General features: G+C 32.9%; 1 protein-coding gene across 9 annotated transcripts in view; it reads right to left on the bottom strand.

Moving 5' to 3' along the window:
- Positions 1 to 17762, bottom strand: part of LOC134529175 (uncharacterized) — a 646085-nt gene that overhangs the window by 266305 nt on the left and 362018 nt on the right. For all 9 annotated transcript variants that reach the window (XM_063363010.1, XM_063363001.1, XM_063363007.1 and 6 more), the window contains 2 exons: positions 10481 to 10606; positions 6890 to 7015 (listed from right to left, as the gene is read on the bottom strand). In XM_063363010.1, coding sequence (XP_063219080.1) covers positions 6890 to 7015; positions 10481 to 10606 — 252 coding nt within the window. The remainder of the gene's footprint in view (positions 1 to 6889; positions 7016 to 10480; positions 10607 to 17762) is intronic.

Raw genomic sequence — 17762 nt, 5'->3', positions numbered from 1 at the left:
AACGACATTGTCTTCTTACGGAAATTGGACGAAGCACTTTTATTATGGTTTACCCAAGAAAGACAAAAAAGGAATCCCTATCACTGGCCCTCTGATTCAAGAAAAAGCACTTCAATTGAACAAGCTCAAGAAACGTGACGCATCATTTACGGCTAGTTGCGGTTTCTTAGACCGGACATGGAATCAGGCAGCTTACAATAACTCGGGAGCTACTGTCAGCAAACAACGAAGCAGCCTTTAGGAGTTTAATCATTTCTTCCTACTCGCCACAGCAAGTTTATACCGCAGATGAGACGGGACTTAACTATAAATCATTGCATACCAAAAGTCTTGCATCACAAGAGGAACAATATGCACCAGTGTTTAAAATTAATAAACAACGCATAACTGTGTTAGCCTGCTGCAACGCTTCTCCAACAAATAAGATTCCACTGATGGTTATCAGGAAATCAGCAAAACCACGCTGTTTTCAAAACATGAACACTCTCACTGTTTTTTACAGAAACAAAAAGAAAGCTTGGATGGATGTCTTTTCAACGACTGGTTTGAAAAACAATTTGTGCCAAAAGTAAAGTCTGTTAACAAAGAAAATGGATTGCCTCCTAGTGCTTTTTTACTCATAGACAATGCTCCATCACATCCTGAAGAAATGCAACTTGATTGAGGTTATATCAAACCCATTTTTCTACCACCAAACGTCACTTCAATTTTGCAGCCAATGGAGCAAGAATTTTTGCAGGCTTTGAAACAGAATAACAGAATAATGCAAATTCGTAGCCTGCTTGAAGAGATTGAAGAACTGACAATTTTGCATAAACTCAAGAAAATTACCATCAAAGATGTCATTTAGTGGGTAGCAGAAGCTAAGGAGAAAACACAAAAGGAATCTTTAAAGATATTATGGAAAAATCTTTGGCCTTATTTAGAGATTGTCCAAACGGTCTCCCCTCGGCAAAAGAAAAGTTTGAACTTCGTCAAATAGTGAAAAAAATTGTACCAGGTTGCGAAAATGCAGAAGAGTACGTTGAAAAGTGGATGGCAATTGACAACTGTGGCCACGAGGAATACACAGATGAAGATATCGCACCAGCTGTGCAGGGAACGTCAACTCATATCGATGCAGACGACAGTGAGGAGGAAGGGAACGCGCCGACTGATGTTGTTTCTCACACTGCCGCAGCCAGTGCCCTTGATCTGGCTTTGCGCTACGTTGAGCAACATGCCGATGCAATCCCAACAGATGTTATGTTTATGCGGCGTTGGCGAAACATTGCATCTTCAAGCCGATTTAGAGCATTACATCAAGGGAAGTACTGACTTTGCCTCTAAGATAATGGTTTACTTTTTTACATTTTGTTTTGTGACATCCTGTACAGAACATGAATTCTACATATAGTATGTAGTAAATTAAAATTTGCTCAACACGTACATAAGTATTTAAGTACTGCGTACGTAATCCTATTTTTTTCTCGTTTCAGTTAGACGGTGAAATAGAAAAATTATGTTTCTTATGTACATATTAATAAACCTACAACATTACTTGAAAAAACTTGTTTTTCTTTACTTTTCCTAGTTATTAAATGTTATCAAAATTAAATTTTTTTGTTCACTCCCTGTTCGGTTCAGCGGATTTTTGGATAAGCGGAGTTCGGATTAGCAGGAATATACTATTTAAAAAAATTTTAATTTTTTTACTTTTTAGTATATGCAGTAATGATTAGTATACATAATTTATTTTTTTATAATTGTATTGATACAAAGCACAAACGCCCAAACCCGAAGCATCCTTAGAGTATGTAATAAACCACTAAGACAATTTCAAATATGATGATTGAGGGATTTTTCCAGTACTGAAAATAAGGAGACCTAGAAATCATAAAGAACATTGCTTCTTAATCTCAGCTACTTTGTGCTTAGCAATAACAAAACATTGTACAAACGAATATGTTTCTTAATCAGCATAAATGGAAATAAATAATGTGTTATTATATAGAGTACAGTACGCATTGTTTATATGGTAATATCCCCCTTCTTCATCTTTTCCAAGGAGAGACGTATTGCATCTATGAGAAGAGGAGACATGACATGTCTGGGAATACTCTAGTTGTTGCCAACACAAAACTGTATAGCTTCACTGTCTTATTATTTTTAGATGTTGCAATGTTTTTTTTAACATAAAAATTGTTCATCTTCAACATGCAACATTACCCAGGAAAAATTTAAAATTCTAGACAGTTTCAATGTCTTCCAAAGCCCTATAAATTTCAAATATTTTCCCAGGTTTTTTTACATTTGATGTCCGCTCTGTAACAGCAAGAGATGATTAGTTTCTATTTTTAACAAAGGACTTTAAGAATAATTTTGGTTAGACTTACTTTAGCATACAAAAAAAATAATAAAAAATCATGGGATAGCCTAAACGTCCAAACAAATTTTTGATACTCAGTGAGCACACAACAGATGTTACTACACCAGACTCAAATGAACTGAACAAAGTGTAACACTACTGTGTACGTAAGAACTGGTACAATATTACATATAGACATAAGTATGTTCAAACAAGTGTGAAACTGTGAACCAGGGGTGTTGCCAGTTTGTTAAGGAATTTTAATGCATACTGATGGTGACATGACATCATCACAGAATACAACCTTGAAATAGTAGTCTGAAAGTCTGGCCATATATATTGTACTTACTAACAGCAACTTTTTTTTTCTAATTTTTAATAAAACTTTTACCCATTCTAAGCACAAATTACAAGTTCCTAAATTACTTAACCAACTCTTCGAGATTAACATTAACTTTCAGACATTATTTTTTTTTAACATTTTTATAATTGTTTAAAAATTGTTTTTATCCCAAAGTATAACACAATAATTCCTTAGTAGCTTTTTTTAAGAGATTTTAAATAATACCTATTATATCTTCTTATGTAAAATAGTTAAAAAATTAAAGTAATTATAGTGAACATATGTAGATAAATATTTGCAAAAATTTCTCATTTAAAATAATTTAGCAAAACAAAACCACCCACTTGAAAAATTTAAATAACACATTCATTAAATGAAATTATAAGAATAATAAAAAAAACAAAATTCATGGAAATATAAAATTTCAAAGGTAATCATTAGTTTAATTTACATGGAATAACCCTTTAAGGAAATTTTTTGTCTCACTATTTACAGTAACTGCATAATTACATCCAATTTTTCTCATAAAAAATTTATACTCATTTCCTAATAATCAAAATAAATGGAAAACTCATAATAAAACGAAATATTTCAGTTGGATATTAGTTTATAGAGTGCATTTGAAAATAATACCTGCATCCAAGTTGAAATTAGAAGTAACGGTATATTAAAATCTACCAAATTAAGTATGAAAACAAATAAACTGTCTCTTAAAGATACCACAACACAATGACAGTGGAAGAAGCCTTTGAATAAACATAGCCCTGGACCTGTATTCAATCTTTGTGGTCAATATTTGGCAATTATACTTTAATTTAGGTGCATCATAGACTGAGTTAGTTTTACTGTGACACTGCATTTAAACAATTTTAAAGATATATCAATCACATACTTTAGATTTTATAAACAACATACAAACAAAATGATAGGCAGCATTCATAAAAACTAATATGAATTTACCCCTTTAACATAGGTGTTTGCGTTGGAAGACATATAAATCACTCTATATCCGCTAGAGATTTGTACTAATATATATATATATAGATTTACTTCATACCATACCAGGTTGCCTGAAGCCATAACAACTAGATCTCAATTCTGCATTTCCCAACACATAAAAAGTGAAAATGTTTTTAACCCCTGTGAGATAGACATGAACTATTACTAACTGAAATATAAACGTTAAATATGAATTATCCCTTGCACACAAATAATATACCTATAATAAAATAACTACATTTAAAATATGAAACTACATAATATTTAAAATATTATTGTGAGTACAGTTAATTCTAGGGCCACTATATAACATGACATGTCAAAAATTAATAACACACATTAAAAATGGTATAGCTAATATTGTTTTACTTTATTAAAGAAAATACCTTCAGGCGGTGGTGCGTGTGTGAATGTCCACCTAATTTCAATATAAACACCATCAAAATATTGTGTAAAATTCCTTGTGCAAATATTTCCAGAAAAATGCACAAACTCCAAATTGTGCACAAGATTTCATGGCTAAGGAATTTCCTTGGAAAGGCACACAGGTAAAATTTTCTAAGGAAATTCATGTCACTATGACCAGATCAGGGATCTCTCCCCCTCTTGATTTGTTAACTGGGCGCTCTTAACGATAATGCCTAATCGCTACGGGCCAACAATGGGTATAGACACAGGTACGCTCTAGACACGAATCGGGAGACTTTTTAGAGCTAGGCTATGACTATAGGCTGATGCTACCCATCCCAGCAAGGTTGCCACCTCAGCCCCCTGATACACGTGATTCCTCACACCTGTGTTCTGTGCCACTTTATAACGATAATATTTCTGAAAAGTTTTGATTTAATTACTACTGTGCAGCCGCCACTTACTCGCCTGTACTGGTTGTCTGTTAACCTGATACCCACCCCAATCACCAGTTCACGTCACTCCGCACTCTGCGTACTCCAAACAACAAATTACTAGTATCATTTCACCACAGATGTAAAATTTAAAGTCTATTCACCCCTTTCATACTGCCTACCTTAATACACTAGCCATATACAGGGTGTATCAATAATAATCATCCGATTTAGCATGTCTATATTTCTGAAACTAATAAACATATATAATTAATTTTTTTTTTGCTGAAATAGAAACTCAAAAAGTTTTTTTTCGAAGGTGTTCCATATGCAGATGCACGGCATATGTCAAGGCGGTATTCAAATTGGTCCCACACTGCAGCGAGCAACGCTTGCGTTACTGCTTCCACGGCTGCTGTTATGCGATGTCTCAGTTCATTCATTATAGTTGGTAATGAGGCACATAAACAGAGACTTTTATAAATCCTCACAAGAAAAAATCACATACAGTCAGGTCCGGTGACCTTGGAGGCCAGTAATGTAAGGCTGCATCATTTGGTCCAGTGCGACCCATCCATCTTCCAGAAATCCTTTGATTTAAAAATTCCGCACTCCCAGATGCCAGTGTGGCGGTGCCCCATCCTGTTGGTAAATGAAGTCGTTCGAATCAGTCTCCAACTGCGGGAAAAGATAGTTCTCAAGCATATCGAGATATTTTATTCCTGTGACAGTGTTCTCAGAAAAAAAAATGGACTGTACATCTTTTCCCGTGAAACCGCACAAAACACATTAAATTTTGGAGAGTCCCTCTCATGATGTACAACTTCATGTGGTTGTTCTGTACCCCATATTCTCACGTTATGGCGGTTCACCTTTCTATTTAAATGGAATGTTGCCTCGTCACTGAACACTAAGCGTGGAACAAAATTGTCATCATCCTCCATCTTGTCAAGAACGAACTTACAAAACTCCACACGTCGTTCTTTGTCACCTCCACGAAGAGTTTGCAGTAGCTGAATTTTGTAAGGTTTCATATGTAAACGTCGACGCAACAAACGCCACACGGACATCGAGGGCATGTTGAGTTCTCGAGCTGCACGGCGAACGGATTTCTTCGGACTGCGTGTGAAACAATGGCGGATGCGCTCCACGTCTGCGTCGGGCACTCGGGGACGGCCCGGCAATTTGCCTTTACACAAACAACCTGTTTGTCGGAATTGCTCATGCCATCGTCTAATGCTCTGTGCTGTAGGAGGATCAACACCATACCTAGTACGAAAGTCACGTTGAACTGTTATTACTGACTTGCAATGCGCAAAACGTAGAACACAAAACGCTTTCTGTTGTCCAGACGCCATGTTTACTAGAACTGAAGTGAGCACTGCTACCTAGCGGGAACCATGTAAAACTCGAGAGTTTTCTATTTCCAACAGTACGTTGGTCACGCACACCTATAAAAAAATATTTTTAGTTTCTCTTTCAGCAAAAAAAAAAAATTAATTGTATATGTTTATTAGTTTCAGAAATATAGACGTGCCAAATAGGATGATTCTTATTGATATATTAGAGCCATAATATAGTACAATTTAAATTCAAAAGATCCCATCTGATTATTACTTTTGTATAGTACAAATATAACTCCAGAATGTGTGTTCTATAACCAGAGTCATTCAACGTTGTCAACTTACACGCAGATTTAACTTATCAAGAAGAAAAATAAATTCTTAAGTAACATGGCAGTAAATTTTAAATAACATCTTAAACCTTCTTAACTTTTACTCAAAATAATTCCTCTTGTCTGTATCCATGGGTTACATCATGATTTGTCACTAATAGTGAGTACCACTTAAATATATATTAGTAATACAAATGTGATGCATTCTACAGGAGTGTACAGTCATGAGCAAGTCCAGCACAGCTAACACCATGACAACAACTGCCCTTGAGTTAGGTCAAGTTTATATTAAAAAGGTTCAGTAATAAATATTTATTCATACATAAATGTAATTAAAAATAATTTCATGAAAACAGAAATAATGAAATTATACTAAAATAGATGAACCACAACCTCAGATAAAATTATCCCAGACTTCTTATCATTCTTAGAAACAATTTTGAAACCACTCTTGATTGATTTTTCTTTTAACAATATTACTTTTGGTACCTGAATTTCCATCTTCAACCAAACACACATAGTTAAAGCCATTGAATTCTTACAAAATCATAGCATTCTATTCCAAACTTTCCCTGAATCTAATTCAAATAATTTATTTATTAAGAATTACAGAGAAAAATATGTACCTCATGGATTCCTAATGACTTAACTCCATGCAAAAAATAGTATTAATAATTTCGTACCTTTTGGGGCTGTGTGGTTACAATGCCATGGTCCATTGCTGTGTGTCCAACCCATCGGGGTATTCTAGAGACTCCTGTTCGACGTTTTACTTCTGTCTGTTTTGGGTCTTGCATTTTCCGTCCAACCTGCAAATAAACAAAAATTATAGAAAAATAAGTCAAATAGTAAAAATATATTACTATATTTGAAAATGAACTTAACAATGAAATTAAAGTCAATTAATAAATAAGATTACAGAGAAGTTATTGACCCAACAGATAGTACCCGTATAAATCACAAATCATGAACATTGCTATGGTAATATCTAACACTGGGTATAGAGAAAGTGATAAAAAAATCATTTTTGAATTTTATGACATTAAAAAATTCATACCGAAACAAAAATTGTGTAAAAAGTTTACTGTTTTATTTTTGTATTGTTATTAATTTAAATATAAAAAATTGGCAACCATAGTGTTGCAATGATGCAGTATTATTTTGTGGGTAATTAAGGTTTATAATTTTTTTTTTCTTTTCATATAATATCAGTCAAATATTTAAACATAGCATAAAAAAAATTTCATATCCTGAAAATAATTCTTAACATAATAATGTAAGAAAGCACCTTATCGTAAACCAAAGTTAACATTTGCACTACTGCTTTTATGTAATATAAATTACATTATTTCATTTTCATTTGATTATTAAATAATACAACCAATTAGTTAATACTTAATAAAAGACCTCTAGAATTTCTGAAATCATTGTTTTTCTGAAACAGAATCGTTGACCTCACAGCATTCCTTCTATTCAGTCTGTACACATTCCCTGTTGGGGTGAATGTTTAACAGTTTTTTTGTATAATAAAACAAGCACCCATTGTATAGTTCTGGTACCTAAATTTTCTTTAAATTGTGAAATACTGAATACCATCCTTTTCTCTGATTTGTATGATATTTATAATGATCATCTGAAATATAATGTTAGCATGAATCAGACAAGTATTTTATTGTCAATATATGATTGTAACATGATCACTGTAGACTTTCCTTTTACCTCCCAAAATAACAGATCTACTTAAGCCATTACGAGTAAAATAATTCCATTCTGCATTTCAGAAAAGTTCCGTTTTGTAATAGCATAACATTTTAACTAATATGAATTTACCTCTGTAACATAGGTGTTTGCTTAGAATAAATATAAAAAAAAATATTGCATTTAGTGAATTGTAATATACAACTGTATTTACTACATACCGTCCCAGGTTGCCCGAAGACATTACAACTAGTTATGAGATCTGCATTTCACAACACATAAAAAGTGAAATTTTTTTTAACCCCTTACTCAATGTTTTCAGTACCCGCCATCTATTAAGTAAAAACAATACCCGCACACTACAATAAAAAAAATCTATTTACTCTAAAATTTAAAGCCAAGAAAAAATGTGGTGGAAAAGAAATTGCGAGATTTCCCAGACCCGATCTGTTTGCATGCGAATTCCACACAAAACAAATCGTTTTAAAACTAAACATCAGCCAGCCATCAGATGATATATAAACAGTTGTTCGGGGTAGTATTAAAAATCTGCATTAAAGTTCCCTTTTACATTAAATCAAGCTATCACAATATCAGATCATCTCGAAATATACTGCACATGCAGTTTTGTTAGATAGACATGAACTACCACTATCTAAAATATTTACATTAAAAATGAAATACCACTTGCACACAAAAAATATTTCTATAATAAAATAACAACATTTAAAATATGAAACTATAGGATATTAAAATAACACTGTGAGTACAGTACATGCCGAGGCCACTAGATAACATGAAAAATGTCAATAATTAATAACAGACATTAAAGATGGATTTCCTAAAATTGTTTGGATTTATTAAAGAAAATAACTTAAGTCTGCAGTGCGTGTGTGAATGACCACCTAATTCCACTATAAACACTAATAAAAACATTGTGTGGTATAAATAATGAACTTCCGTTCGACAAAAAAACTGGCCTTTACATTTTCTTTAAAACATTTCCATACACTGCAAAATACTTCTACATGCAAAAACTTGGAAATGTATACAAAGATTCTAAAACTCTACGATGCAGGGGTAAACTTGTCGCCTGGGGGCTTACTGCCAAAACTGACGCAGACATTTGCTTCCAGAAATCCCTCACAAAGTCATCACCTGCAGTAGTTGTTCCAATACTTTTGCAAAAATATTCCTTGTGCAAATAGTGCAAGGAACAAAATCACAAACTCCAATTTGTGCACAAGTTTTCATGTCCCAGGAATTTTCCTGCAGATGACACTAAAGTACAAAATTTTCTAAGGAAATTCATTTCACATAGACCGGATCAGGTATCACTCCCCCTCTTGGTTTGTTAACTGGGCGCTCTTAACGATAATTCCCAATTGCTACGGGCCCACAATGGGTATAGACACAGGTACGCCCTAGACACGAATCGGGAGACTTTTTAGAGCTAGGCTATGACTACAGGCTGATGCTACCCATCCCAGCAAGGTTGCCACCTCAGCCCCCTGACACACGTGATTCCTCAAAGCTGCGTTCTGTGCCACTTTATAATGTTAATATTTCTGCAAAGTTTTCATTTAATCGCTACTGTGCAGCCGCCTCTTACTCGCCTGTACTGGTTGTCTGTAAACCTGATACCCACCCCAATCTCCAGTTCATGTCACTCCACACTCTGCGTACTCCAAACAACAAATTACTAGTATCATTTCTCCACAAATGTAAATTTAAAGTCTATGCACCCCTTTCATACTGCCTACCTTAACACACTAGCAATTTATATTAAAGCCATAATATAGTACAATTTAAATTGAAAAGATCCATTCTGATTATTAATTTTGTATAGTACAAATATAACTCTAGAATGTTTGTTCTACAACCAGAGTCATTCAACGTTGCCAACGTACACACAGATTTAACTTATCAAAAAAAAATGACTTCTTAAGTAAAATGGCAGTAAATTTTTTATAACATCTTAAACCTTGTAATCTTTTACTCAAAAAAATTCCACTTGTCTGTACCCATGGGTAACATCATGATTTGTCACTAATAGTCAGTACCACTTAAATATATATTTGTAATAAAAATCTGTTGCATTCTGCAGGAGTGTACAGTCCGAGCAAGTCCATCACAGCTACCACCATGACACCAACTGCCCTTGACTTAGCTCAAGTTTATATTAATAAGGATCAGTAATAAATATTTATAAAACATAACTGTAATCATGAAATAAATGCACAAAAACAGAAATAATTAAATTTTACTCAAATAGGTGAACCACTAATCTCAGATAAATTTATGCCATATTTCTTATCTTTATTAGAAACAATTTTCAAAAAAACTCTTGATTGATTTTTCTTTTAACGATATTACTTTTGGCCCCTGTATTTCCGTCTTCAACCAAACACACATAGTTAAAGCCATTGAATTCTTACAAAATCATAGCATTCAATTCCAAACTTTCCCTGACTATAGTTCAAACTACTTATTTATTAAGAATTACACAGAAAAATATTGACCTCATGGATATGTAATAAATAAACTGCATGCAAAAACATTAATAAGTATTGTACCTTTTTACGTCGTCTGGTTACATATCTAAGGTCCAAATCTTTGTCTCCAACCAATGGGGATGCGCTTGGTACTCTCATTTGGGGTGTTGCTTCTTTTTGTTTGGGGTTTTGCTTTTCAAGATCATCCTGCACCAAAAAATTTTTTATTAAAACTATTTGATACTAATAATATTACAGCATTCTGTTGCAAACTAAACATACAAATTTAATAAAAATCTCTCAAATATAAGAATTACAGAGAAATTATTGACCTTAACAGATCCTAGCAATACGTTATCAATTATCACACATCACGAAAAATACTAAAGTCATATCGACAACTTTGCAAAGTCACAGTAATAAAAAAAAAATTTGGAAAATGGTTTGACATTTAAAAAAATTAATAAAACAACAAAAAATTTAATAAAACATTTACTGTTCTATTTTTGGTTTTTACTGGTATGAATCAAAAGCAAATTGGTCATCCTAATGATGCATTGACAAAGTATTATTTTGTGTAAAAATTAAGTATTTTATGTTTCTTTTTTTTTATATATTTTCATTTCACTCTTTAAACATAGAACAAAAAATTATATCGTAACAAAAAATGTATAACATAATAATGTAGGAATTCACCTTAACGAAAACAAATAATCTTTTGAACTACTGTTGTTATAAAAATAAAATACATCATATAATTTAATCAATAAATACTACAATTCATGCATTAAACACTTAATAAAAAGCCACCAGAATTCCTTAATTCATTGTTTTTCTGAAAACAGACCTCACTGTATCACTGTCATTCAATGTGTACATACTCCCTGCTGGAGTGACAGGTTCCACCTGACTTAGCATTGATTCTACAGTAATGTCTATATGTCAAGAAGCTGAGGAAAAACGTAAGATGGTGATGGTCCACTGGGTGGAGAAAGTTGACTTTCTGTTCAGCAACACAAGTCATTCTTTGCTACCCACCATACATCATTGTACAAAACAGTGATGTAACCTGTAGGAGTACAAGCAAAATATGACTGGAGCAAGTTATTGACACACACAATGTGGATTTCTTCTTTTTCTCTAAATAAGTACTTTTTTTTTGTAAACTAAAACTTAATTTGGATAGCACCCAGTAGATAATTCTAGTTTCTAAAATATCCTTTACATTGTGAAATACTGAATACCATTTTTTTTTCACTGATTTGGAAGATATTTAAATTGAATACCTGAAATATCTTGTTTGCAAAAGTCAGACGATTCTTTTATTGATAATAATTTATTGTTACGTGATCGCTGAAGACTTGTCTTGTACCTCCCAAGTTAACATATGTACTTATGACATGTGGTGTAAAATAATGTCACTCTGCACCCAGAAAAATTAAGTTTTGTAATGGCACCCATTAAAGTAGTAATACTTTAGTCTATTAAGGGGTATTGATCCCTAAATTAAAATTGCTCAGATAAAGATTTCCTTTCGTGAAATTGTTCATTACATTACAAATATGAGTTTCTGTTTTATATATATATATATATATATATATATATGAATTTTTGAACAATTTAATTAAAATTTTATCATGTTTTGCAGAACCTCCAGCATGAAGCAAGTGAAACATTTTTTTCAAGTAACTTGTTTTTACAAAACAATAAAGTATACAGAATACCCTGATGCAAAAAGATTCTTAAAACGGTGCTTCAAAAGTTTAAAATATTGAGTTTTAAATTCAGATGAAAATACATTTTTTCAAGTGGCGCTCTAACAACTTTCAACACTAAATTAAATGAGTTTGTATCAAAAAGGTAGAAACATTTTACCACACGTGCATTGTAAACATTTAAATGATGTATATCTTCAAAAATGTTGAAGTTTAATTGCGTAGCTTTCTTGCTGGAGCAGCTAAGACAAAGGCTTGCATTTTTCAGACAGATGTAATATTCAAAGGCCGTACAGTGCAGCGCTCTCGCGGCAAAGAGGCAAACTGCTTAGACTCGCCACGTATTTTCCCCCTACCCCTCTCTCCAAGGTTGTATGAATGGAGCCGAGGTGTGGTTTCACATGATATCGGCGGTGGATCATGTGGTCTTCTTTCCGCACGGGGAGGGGGCGAGGGTAGGACGGGCCCAGGACTGCTCAAGCGAGTGGCAGTTCCGAGCAATATTGGGCACAGAGTGTTGTGTAACAAAAATAATTTTTATAAATCTTGAGGAAGGTCGTAATGAGTGACGTGAATAGGCCGCAATACACTAATTAAGAAGTCAATGATGTATGGTATCCTGAAAACTTACACATTACACCAACAAATTAAATAAATTAACATCAAGCAAATTTTTTGTATCAGTCATTACATTCGTTATCGATTTATGTTTCTCAACAAAAAAAAACGAAACAAAAGAAAATAATTTTATTTTGCATAAACAATTTTATGGATGCTTTTACTTGCTTACAGCCTTTTTAAGATTTATTATTGTAAGATTTACTAAAAATACACATATAGGGGCCTATGTTCATTTAAACATATTGCGATATGTAGTAGTTTTTGCCATTCAGATATTAATTACACCTGTTTGTAATGGGCCGTCTGGAGGGGAGGAACGAAAGGGGCAAACGTCCAGGCGTCCAGTAATATGAGCGGTCCAGGCAAGATATGGAGATAAATAAATGGATTTATTAGTTACTTCGGGTAATATAATAACATCTAAAATGACATGAATTAGTTATACAAGTGTAAGGCATTCAATACAAGGTGTACTAAGCAGTTTAATTATAGTGACGCACTGTGAAAGGACCTTTTTCTTTTGTAGATTTTCAACTGACTCGAGTCATTCTATGCACCATCTTTCAAAGTGAGATACAATCTTAAATATCTCAATTCAAAAAATATTTGCAGTAAATTTTATCTTTGGCAATGCATGAAATAATTTTGTTTTTTATTGAATACATTGCGTTTAAGGTTTGTTTATGAAAAACGTTTAACACGGCGATGGGAGAGGGGGGAATTGGGGACATAAAGGAAGTCAATGTAACGTACTTGTGTAAAAAGAAAATTATTAATGACTTTCATTTGAACGAATATTAAAATATGTAGTACTAAATTAATAGGACAAAGATTAAGAAAGTTCGTGGCTTATGCCATTAACGTATTATGTCACACGCCACCGAAACATCGTCGCTAATTTTTTGAGGAATATTACCAACTGGGTGAGCGGAAAAAAATATAACTCAAAAACGCTTAGGCATAGGGTTTGGTGCAAGGTGTGTTAAAACGTTTGACAAGTTGTATGTAGTAATATACTAATGACAATAATGAAAACAAGTCAAAAATTGTTTCCGTTAACGAGTTGAGCTTAGGTAACATTAATGTAAAATTTTAAAAATGCATTTGTTTAAAAAAATATGAAAGAGAAATTTATATATATATATATATATATATATAAATACCTGAATCGGCCTATCATTAAATTGAAAACATGTTTTAAATTGTAATCAATAACAATTACTGCAAACTTTTGGTTGAAACCATTTAAAAGTACCAGAACGAAAGGAATTCTCTAGGAACACTCGTGCAAAACACAAAAATTACTGGTTATAATAACTGAACTAATATTTTTTATAGATACATATATTTACATATTTTATATTAACATAATTATATTAAACAGCCCTCATGTGGGCACACAGCTACACTATTTAGAAATTACTTCCTTACGTATTGTCAGGAAAGCAGAAATTGGATAGTAACATTTAGGAATGAAGAAAATATTTGCAATTTCACGCAAAGTTGTTGACATAAACCATCATAGCAATAAATGGATAGCATGAGAAATACTGTATGTTTTCACATTTGTATTGCCATGAAAACAAGTTTTGAACATTGGTTAAAAATGATCCAGCAAAGCAATAGCGAAACAATGAAATAACCTAGCATAAAATTTCGTATTCTCCACGGAAAAGTTATTTATTGGAGGTATGACCCAAGCAACACACAGTGTCTAATTATTACAAGGGAATTTCACAAAATTTAATTTGAAATTAGTACACGCTAGTTTGGATAAAAAATTAATAATTTAGCAGCATGATTGTAATTTTAACACTTCAATGCATATAAACGATTCATCATAATTACTATACTACCAGAAATAATAGATGTATTGAAGTGGCACAAACAAAATTTCAAAACACTAAACTCGTAGAACGACACTTTTTTTTTTATAATTTCTTAATACTGTAACAAAAACTACATTATACAAACATAACTTGTAGAACATTAAACACAAAATTTATTAGCCCAACATTTATCTTAATATGATAATACATCCACACACACTTTACAAATTTTTTATTATCTTATTACTTATTTTGTTACACTATAAATCAATACCACTCACTGGTTGTGGTGTCTAGTGCACTGCACTATGCACATTAGTTGCAAAAAGATAAAATATCAATTAGTGAAAAAATTTAATATTTGCAATAATATAAACAACCCATGAATATCTGACATTTACATTTGGTAGAATCATAAATAGGAATAAAAAATAATAAAATAATTTTAAAACTAATATATTAATTAAACACAAATAAATAAATACCATGTATTCCTAAATTCAGTATTTACGTTTAACCGAAATAACATTCATGTTTTTCCTAGCTATCTTGGCGAGATACGATGAGCACACCGTTACAAATGTACAAATAAATTTACGTTTCGAATGTTGGCTAGCTCATAAATTAAATCAATTGTCCAGTAGAACTTGAGATCTATATAGTCATAATACCTGTAAGTCAGTTGTGTATTTGAATGTTCGTATGATTGTGCCATTTAACACTTCAAAGAGGCTAATGAAATTATTCAATATAATATTTAAGAGTAGCGAGTTAAAGTTTATTAACGAATTGTCAATGCATTCAAAACATCGCTCGCAAATGTTAATATGTTATGTGGCGTCGGTATAGGCTAGCGTTAGTGACAAAGCATTAACAAAATGGCCATACCTGGACGGACAATTTATTCTTACGTTAATAACGTAAAATTTCGAATGCTGGTTCGCAACTTATTATATCATCAGCCTTATGATGATATCAGGTATCTTTCTTTAAATCTAAAAATAGCAATCATTAATTATATTTTAATAGTGCAGAAATACTAAGTTTATCTTCATCACTTCCTTATTAATAAGAGCATGCATTTTCTGCGAAAAGATTTCGAGACTAGCTGAGAGTTAAAACACTAGTATTGTCTATGTTTCGTGACTGGTTCAGTTTCGTTCAAGCACATGCTTACTATTAGTACATGAATCACAGCCATCCAGTGCGGGAGAAAACGCGTTCTGAACGGCACGGTGAAATAGGGCTGTCTTCTCTTGCAGGCGGCCACCAGTCACAAGGAGGAAACCATTGGCGTAGGCATACCTTCTTGCGTTCTAATGGGCATTAGAATTTTTTCACGAACTTCATGGCCCTACTTATAAGTCGTGAATAAATTATTTTGACGTGATAACATCTAATAAATCGATAGACGCCGGCTGCACGCACGAAAAAAAGGCCCGTAACGCACATTGTCCCGTTTCGCTGTGTCCCATTACGCTCATTGTACGCTTGCGCCGCATCTATCTCTCTTCCACTCGATCGGAACAATCATCTATTTTTTTTTGAGGCACATTAAACTTGAAACACTCCCATTCATTTCCTACTTTTACTTTTCCTATCATTGTCCTATCCTTAACCGAATAACACAGATTGGAAGAAGTTAAATAGCAAACATGTATAAAAGTTATAGTTAAAATAATCTCTTTGTTAAAGTAATAAACATATTTGAATTAATGAGTGCAAATAAAAGTAAATTTATCAATTAAATTGTAGATTTCATTTCACTCCTTCTTTGTATCCATACAAAATAGTGATAATTCAATAAAAATGATTCAATTTTATTCATAAAAGTATGCAATCATTTCATCAATATTTTGTTATGATGTCGTCACGTTAAATTATCGTCCGTAAACCGACTTTACAGACAACCAATTTTTCTTGGATATGCGATTGTTCTACGGAAATGTGTCTTTTTTGTTACGCATTAAGAAACATTTAAATACAATGTTCCTGAGACCTTTACCCATTTGTCTAACTGTTTTTAATAATAGGTGTTGCATTAACTCACCCGTGTTTCTCCACTCTTGATGTCTGTACCAAATTTGCCAACGATATCTTACTTTTAACACCGTTATTCAGTTTCTTGATAAAAAAAAAGTTGGTTGTCTAGATCAAGTGACAAGGCAAACAAAAAATCTAGATTCCTTTAAGTACAGGCTGAAAAAACATCTTTGTAACAACTGCTTACCATGACCACTTCGCCGCTACCCTATTGCTTGAATCTGTGTGTGAATGTGCGAGTGACTGGTTTTAATGTAGTAGTACCTATTTTTTTTTAAATACTATTTGCTGTATGTTTAATCACTTTCCTTTTTATGTATGTCTATGCTTAATTTTTAATTACTTTAAATTAGTTATGGTTGAATCTTTTGTAATAGCTAATATTTGAACATTAAGTTAAAATTTTAATTTGTTCTCTTAATATTTAGTCAACATATGCTTATATAATGCTTAATTTTTAATATCCCACTATTTGATGTAATTGCAGAAAAGTGGTTAAGTGTAAGTGCTTTAACTTCGCCACCAATAAAGATGATAAATAAATAAATAAATAAATTTGTGCCACTTTGGCATTTTGACAGAACCGAAAATGCCTTAGACTGCACTCCAACTCTATCGCTCGGTCTGTAGTTTGGCAACAAACGGAGAGGGCGACAACCAGGGATGGGACGAGCTCAGCATTTCTGAGAATCGGGTGTCAACACGAGTGTTTGTTGTCAAAGATGAAGAAAAGACCCGGGAGTGGTGGGAGGTGGGGAGGAGTAAAGTTTCGACTGAAGCGCTATCCTACGGACAACAGTTGAACTTTTTTCTCATTCTTGCCCTATGTTTCTGAAAATGACCAACAGATGTGTTAGCATCGGAAATTTATTCTCGTAGCCGAGGGCCTAATAAGCCTTAATTCTTACATCTAAAGTGATATGAGAGGTGTATGAAATATGTACAAAGAAACAGTATTGTGTTAAAAATATATACTCAATTACAGTTCTTCTGTTAAATGCTTTCTTTGAAGAAATCAACACACTGGTGGAGTGAGTATTTGTCCAAAGATGAGAGTGAACTTCGTCCTGTAGAATAAAGTAATAATTTTCTGATGTGCTCGAATATTCAGATGATAGTTCATACAAAGAATCATAACTGCAGTTTTCAGTTTCT

This window comes from Bacillus rossius, chromosome 2 (assembly GCF_032445375.1).
Source record: "Bacillus rossius redtenbacheri isolate Brsri chromosome 2, Brsri_v3, whole genome shotgun sequence".
Classification (NCBI taxonomy): Eukaryota; Metazoa; Arthropoda; class Insecta; order Phasmatodea; family Bacillidae; genus Bacillus; species Bacillus rossius.
Note: the sequence above shows the minus strand (reverse complement) of the source record. Positions and strands in the feature narration are given on the sequence as shown.